Genomic DNA, 7,541 nt, shown 5'->3' on the forward strand with positions numbered 1-7,541 from the left:
TCCTGTACTCAGCAGCTTGAAAAACATGCCAGGCACTTGTGTGTGAGCGTGCCCAAAATGCTGAGAGGATGGATACACAGATACATAGAGGAGACTGCGGCATGACTGTGCTTCATGGGGGATGCTCTCTCCCTCTCCCTCTTTGGCATATACACACACCCTCAGACAAAATCAACAACAACAAAAGTCAAGGGGGAAGCAGCAAACAATGGCATTACAGTAAAATGCAAGGCAATACCACATGGCAAGGTTCTTGGGTCAAGTCCAGAGATCTCCCCCGATTATGCTGAGCACACACTTGCCCATGATCCAGAGCTGGCTAAGGCCCGGGGGTGAACTGTGGCATCAACACCCTGTTGGGAGTTCCGTTTCTCTCACTCGTGGAATAGATGAAACTTTTGAAAGATAGTAAATGGAGGGCTGGGTAGCGACACAGTAGTATCACAACAGTCCAGGGCTGAACACCGTAGGAAGGTCCTAGGTTAACATCCAGGAATAAACCCTGAACACGCTGGGCGCATGGATACCCATGATCCAGGGCTGGCTCAAGCTCGAGGGTGAAGCATGGCATGAAGACCTGGTAGTGGTCTCTCTTTGTGTGTCTCTCTTTGCTAACTCTTGCTCAGGGAAGAAAGAAAAACTTAAAAAAAAAAAAAAAGGAAACAGATGAAAGCCTAGCATGGTGGCATGTGCCTTAATCTACTTGGGAGGCTAAGGCAGGAGGATCCTGACAGAGCAAAACCCTGTTTTTAATACAATAAAAGCAAATGGATAAAATGGGTGAATTTTATATATAAAATATGCCCAAATAAAATTGCTTTTAAGAAGGATGGGAAATTTCTGTACTGTCTACTTTTACTGTTCTCAATCAAGATAAATACTGAAGGCAGAGAGTCACAAGTTCTGATGCTTAGAGAAATCAGACCAGGGAAGGTAAACTTATGTCCCCAAATCCAATGTGGACAGATACTCATTGACTCCGATGGAGTATTGCCAGACAAATGGACATACCTAGTGAGTCCAGTTTTTGAAAACAAATGAAAACAGGGCCACCGTGTGGTATGGCAGTTAAGGAGGTTGGGTCCCACATGGCTGACTGGGCAGTGCTACTCCTGGACCTGGTAGCTTGAAAAAATACCTGCCCCAAATTCTGAATGGAGAAAGAGATGGAGAAGGAACTGCAGCATGGCCATATACCGTGGGGGTTTTTTCTCACTTTGTCTCTCTCTCTCCCCCTCTCTGGCTCTCTCTGGCAAGGGCATGCACCCTCAACAAATTTAAAACAAACAAAAATAAAAACCTAAGGCCAGCTAGTGGCCTTGTGGCTGGGGTGGCTGGATCCCACGTGGTAGACTGTGTAGTTCCAGTCCCAAACCCAGCAGCTTAGAAACATACATGCTGGGCGTGTATGTGTGCACAATCAAAATCTCAAGAGGAGGATAGAGAAGGGACTGTGGTATGGTCATCCCCCGGGCGGGGAGTGATTTCTCACTTTCCCCCCTCACACTCTGGGGAGAACACACACCCTATAACAAAACGAAAAACAAATACAAACACACAAAATCTACTGGACCTTTCCTATAGCCCCATTTTGCAAATTGAGCACAATGCCTTGAATGCACTATTTGTTCTTTTGTGTGTAAGAAAAAACTTCACAGCACAGAACTGGATAGTGTATATTAAAAATAAATTTTCAAAAAAGTATCTCTGTAAGAAAACCATGATGAGCCAAGAAAAGCTTTTGTAACAAATATCCTTATCTTTGTGAGTCAAACAGCATGTAAATTTACAACCATTTCCAAAGAAAGTAATACAGTAAGTTGGACCTGACATGAAGCTTTACAGCCCAAATGCCCACACTCTAAAGTAAGAGTCAAGAAGAGCCAGAGCCACTGCCTGGCAGATCTGAGCATTGCAGGGCTGACTACTAATGACACTGGTTTTCTAAGTCAGTGACAGAGCAAAGTTATTCTTATAATAAAATAATTATTTTAATGTAGTATTTGAAATAATTTTAAACATCTGATCAATAAGATTATACACAAATACAGGCATATGCTGCACTTTACAAAAAAAATAAAGCTAAGCATTTAAATATACAAAAACAACTTTGGGTATAGATCTCTTCTAAAAGTATTCTTTTAACATGTACATAATTTATAGCATTTTACATAACTTGCTGAAACAAAAAAAATGTGGCCAATTTAAAACTTACTACAGTATAGAACATGGCCATAACAGTCCCACCGGGAAGAGGATGAAGAGTAGCAGTTGAGGTGTTTATTTCCCCCTGAATTCTTTTTTCTAAGCAGCACGGCATTTCTCATTCTTTAAAAACCTTCTTGGAGGTTTCAGTCATTCTTTATGTATGTGATTCTAACTGCAGCTGTTCTATTTTACCAGCTGAATTTCACACGGGTCAAATTGGAAAGGAGAAAAAAAACAAAAAGAGGGTCTGCTTTATACACCAGCCTTTCTCAGATGACCATGTATAACACGTAACACACTTTCCATATTTAGAGCGAAGATCTCCAAGGGTGAGATGCTGATGTGACCTCTTTAACTACAGAATCCAAAATGGAGTTCTGCTAAACATTTCTAATCATGAATTATGATTTTTTTTTTTTTAAATGTGGCAAGATACCTAAAATGTTGGGCAACTAAATAATTTTATGAGAGAAGGAAATACTAAAACCATCTTTCCTGGAATCTCGAACAATACAAAACAAAAAAATAACTTTTCCTTCTGAAATACTGTAATGTGAAAATGCCGGATACCATTTTCCTTTTTTGATTGAGCTGTGATTTTTCTTTTTTTTTAATCCATCAACAAAACATGTACAGTCACTTTGGAGTTCCACCCCTGTCCCTGTTGGGTGCATGCATCACATTTCCTGTTTTATGTTTCCATTTTCATTTTGCCCTCTTCAATTTGAACTCAATGCTCCATCCTTCCTTCCTATACTTTCTACTTTTTCCATTTTCTATTGAGGTATATCAGCAGCTTCAAATTTAAGGTTTCTCTGACAAAGCTGTCCACTCACTTGGTAGAAGTAGCACATAGTGATATGAACCAGAGAATTAGCAACCTCAGGCACAAACTATCCCTATTTGTCTCATGTTGACAAGACTGGGTCTCAGCCAACCAAAGTCACCACAGGCCCTACTCTGTGGCCTGTCACCTTCAACTATAGAAGGTGACTGTCATAGTTAGCTAAGCAACTTCTGATTCTAGCACGAAAAAGCTAACACTCTGAGACCGGCTCAGTATGGATGAACACATTTTTCTCGGTAGTGATTCTTCTTTCTCTTACATAGCACTGCAGGCTGCATTATAGAAAGACACCTCACCTGTTACAGGCTGGCAACTTAAGCAGGTCGTAACAAGTAAGATCTTAATTTGCTATTAAATGCACAGGTAGGCAGATGCCTATTTTTTATGGAAAATGTATTTCAGAACTAATTTTCAAAAAACAAAGCTGAATTCTAGTCTATAAGAATCCCATCGGGTATGCACGTAAGACTTAATAAAAGGTTGTAACTGTAAACAATGGTGTTCCATATTGGTGATTATTTTCCAGAAATGGAAAATTTCAGACAGTGCAACAATGCTCTTGATGTCATCTTTGGCAGTAGGTAGCAAGGATCTAGATGGAGAGTGGAGTGCTCACTTCAGAAGGGCAAGGTATAGAGCTCGAGAATATTTCATCTCTCTTTCCTGTTCCATACAGAATATCAAGTCCCTGAGGCAGATTCTGGTGATTCTTGGGCGAAGCAACTGTTTGGTGGCTGTCAGGCTGGATGTTCCAGAAGCAAGAAGGTTATCTTTTAAGCCCTAAACAGAAAAAAAGGGAGAAATAGTTTAAAATAAGGAATCCTTCATCAGAGGAAAGCCTGTCTCCTATGCTCCCTGGTCTAAGTACTGGAGATAATACAATGATGAAGAGTCCATCCTGTTCTCACCAGTCCACGGTCTCAGATAGCACAACTGCTAGTTCATGACCTCATTCATCTTTCTTTCTTTTTAAAAATAATTATTTTATTTGGAGACCAGCAGGTGGCATGGTGGTTAAAGTGCTGGACACTCCCACATGGCTGACCACGGTTCAAGTCCTGGACCTGGGGACTTGCTTTCTCACTTTCCCTCTCTTTCTGTGTGCTTGTGTGTCTCTCTCTCTGATCAAATTAAAAGAAATGAATGGATAAATAAAATAATTAATAAAAAATTATGATTACTTTATTTAACTTTACTTATTTATCTTTTAGTTGGACCAGAGAGGCATGGCAGGAGGCAGTGAGAAAGCAAGCCATCGAGGTCTGGGACTAAACCAGAGTCAGTCATGTGGGAATCCAGCGCCCTTAACCACCACACCACCTGCAGGCCCCATGACCTCATTCATCTTGACCATGGCCAACAACCTCTCAAATGATTTCGCCACTTCTAGGTTCTACTTTGCTCCATTCTTGCCTGCATGTTACAGGCATGATGTGTTCTTTATATTAATTATGGTGATTATTTCATAGGTGTGTGTGTGTGTGTATATATATATATATATATATACACACACACATATATACACAAAAATCTATTAAACTGTACACTTTAAATGTGCACAGACTTTTGCATGTCGGTAATAAAAATAGAACTCTTTTGTGGCTCAGATCCCACTATTCCACGGTCCACAATCTTCGATGGGCCCCACTGCCCAAAGTAGCTACTTGAGAACTTGTTAAATATTCAGAACTATGGTAAGCACTTTTCACACTTATCTCTTTTCTTCAGACAATATCACAGTAAGATATATGAGTGCTGTCCCCACTCATCAGTGAAGAAACTGAGTTTAGGTACAATAAGCAATCCCGTCAAAGTCACATAGCAAAGTTGAGCTGGGACTCAATTTCTAATTATATCTAAAGTGAGTGAGTGCTCTCCAGTCACTGCATATTATTAGCTATGACATCAGGTATTATCATTCTGGCTTCCTTCGAGCCTTGCATCCATCCTGGTACTCCACTATAGAGTATCTCAACTCCAGCCAACCGTTCCTCTGCAAGTAGGCAGAGATCCGTGAAGAAGCCATTTCAGGTCAATCTACTATCTTTTAAGACCATTTTCAAATGAGTCTCATCCCATATCCCAAGGAATTCTCACTGTGGCAATTCCACTGTACTATAATACTTAGTATATGCTCCCTCAACCACCACATTCCATGAGGCTGTAAGCTTTTAAAGGAAAAACACTAGTTTCTGTCCCCTCTAGGACTTAGTAGAGTGCACAAAGCAACACAGGTTATCAATGTACACAAGTTCTAAATGTCATTCAAAAATGAAAGAAACTCAACACTCCTATGGTAAGAGTTTTCTAATATCAATATATCTATACACTACTGCTTTTAAAATAAAATTTGAAGGAATAAAAACCACAGAAGGATTTTTGAAGGATAATAATTTTGTAAAATTTAAATTTTTTATTCTTAGGCCAGTGTGTGTTGAGGTGCTGGACTTCCCATGTGGCTGACCACAGTCTAAGTTCTGGACCTGGCAGCTTGCTTTCTCACTTTCCCTTGGTCATTCTCCAGTGAGCGCATGTGAAAAAATGATAATAATACATACAAAAAATAATTCTTTCTAAAAAAGCCTTTAAATTTTTTCCTATACTTTGTTTCAAAAAGCATCCCAATAGGTAAGTCCCATAGCACAGTGGTTAACTGCTATGCATAGGGAGCTGGATACCACATGTTTGACCACAGTTCAAATCCTAGGCCCAGTGCAAAACATGTGCATCTGTGCCCAAAATTCTGACAGGATAGAAAAAAGGAAAAGGGACTGTGGTGTAACTATACCCCACTGGAGAATGCTTTCTCTCCACAACTCTGACAAGTACAAATATACTCTGATAATAAACAAACAATGAAAATAAAAAAATCTCAATAGGATTGACAACTCTTCTTTATCCACCCCAGAGACTTATACAAATAAGATTATTTACCTTACATAGGAAGAAAATCTCCTAGTTCTGTTATTATCCTTTTATAATCATCACATTTTGATTACTTCCTTCACATTTTTTTAGCTTTTTCTTTAGTCATAATAAGAGCATGTACGTGCATAATAAAAGCACGCATGTGAGAATAAGAGAGATGAACATCCTGACAGTTCGGTCATGCCACCATCCCCTTCCTTCAGATCCTCTAGCTGGTACAATTCTATGTACTCATGAACAAGCCTGGCATGGTTTAAGTTAACTGGGCCAAGAATTCGATTGTGATTGTTATGTGAGATTCAACTATTTTTGAGCAGTACATTACTGTGGTGTCATGAGCTATCCCATTTTACCATTTTATTTTGATGAAAGGGAGGAAAATTCTTTAAGATCTCCAAAACACCATGGAAAAGAATAGCTGTAATTCCATGCATGTTTACAACATAACTTGAGGATCATTTTATCAGTCAAATAAAATTTTCTTAAAAGATACTGTCTAGCCTCTGATGGCTATGATATTACAATCATATTTCTACACCCATTAGGTTAAACCTGTCTACAAGTATCCATGAAACTGATTTTGTAAAGTCCATGCTTAGAAGAGAAAAAAAAAGATTGTTCTTGGCTGCACAATTGCTTAGCTACTTCCCCTGGAAGTATAAATCTATAGTGTGGAGCCAGCTTCTCACCAGTCTCTCATCTGCAGGGCTCCTGGTCGAGTGTTGGCCTCTATGACTTTGGCTAAGCATGGCAATCAACGCTGGCATCCCACTCTTCTCTGCTAGCATCACCACTGGGAGGTGGTGTAATTCAGATGTGATCTTAGCTATTGTAAATCATTACCATCAAAATATTTTTCCAAGGTTTTTGTGGCACGGGCCAAACAACTCAGCTTTGGAAAACTGAATAAAAAATACCTATCAGGAAAAAAGATAGTAAAATGTGTCAGCGGCAGTGAGTAACAGTTTTGCTCTGGATAGGAGTTACGTCCTTAAAACCACAGCACATTTAAATAGAGGTACTTGTTAGCTATAAATGAGATAAATTATGCTAATGTTTAATCCATACAGCAAGAACATGTGCAATATGGATGAATATCTCAAAAACATTAAATAAAAGGACAGGATACAAAGAATACATACTGTATGCTTTCATTTCTACCAAAGTCCAACAACAGGCAAACTACAGAGAAGTCAGGACAGTGAGTCCCCTCGGGGGAGATGAGAAGTGACTAGAAGGGGAAAGAGGTTTTCTGGAAATCTGGTGATGTTCCCTTCTTGAGCAGACTCCTGTCTACCTGGGTGTGTTCATGGTGGGAAAATGGAGTGTGCTTATGATTTTTGTACTTTCTGCATTGATGCTATACTTCAGCAAGAACATTAAACTGCCACCCCAAAACCTTGTCTTGGTAAGAAGTTAAAAGGGGAGCAGAGGGGGTGAAAGAGAAGAAAATGAGACAACATTGTTAAACAGAAAAAAAAAAAAATAGACCTAATTATCTGGGTAAAGAACAAAGGGGTCACGGTTCATGTTTATCATGTGACAGGCCTGAAGGATC

The 7,541-nt window shown here is 39.5% G+C and overlaps 1 protein-coding gene across 1 annotated transcript in view; it reads right to left on the minus strand.

Moving 5' to 3' along the window:
- Positions 1-2,045: 2,045 nt before the first annotated feature.
- The window catches only part of TAF4B (TATA-box binding protein associated factor 4b), a 116,786-nt gene continuing 111,290 nt past the window's right edge, over positions 2,046-7,541 (minus strand). Inside the window, exon 15 of the mRNA XM_006154540.3 lies at positions 2,046-3,835. Within this exon, the coding sequence (XP_006154602.2) occupies positions 3,668-3,835 (168 nt within the window). The 3' untranslated portion in view covers positions 2,046-3,667. The remainder of the gene's footprint in view (positions 3,836-7,541) is intronic.

This window comes from Tupaia chinensis, unplaced genomic scaffold (assembly GCF_000334495.1).
Source record: "Tupaia chinensis unplaced genomic scaffold, TupChi_1.0 Scaffold000414_1, whole genome shotgun sequence".
NCBI classification, from domain to species: domain Eukaryota; kingdom Metazoa; phylum Chordata; class Mammalia; order Scandentia; family Tupaiidae; genus Tupaia; species Tupaia belangeri.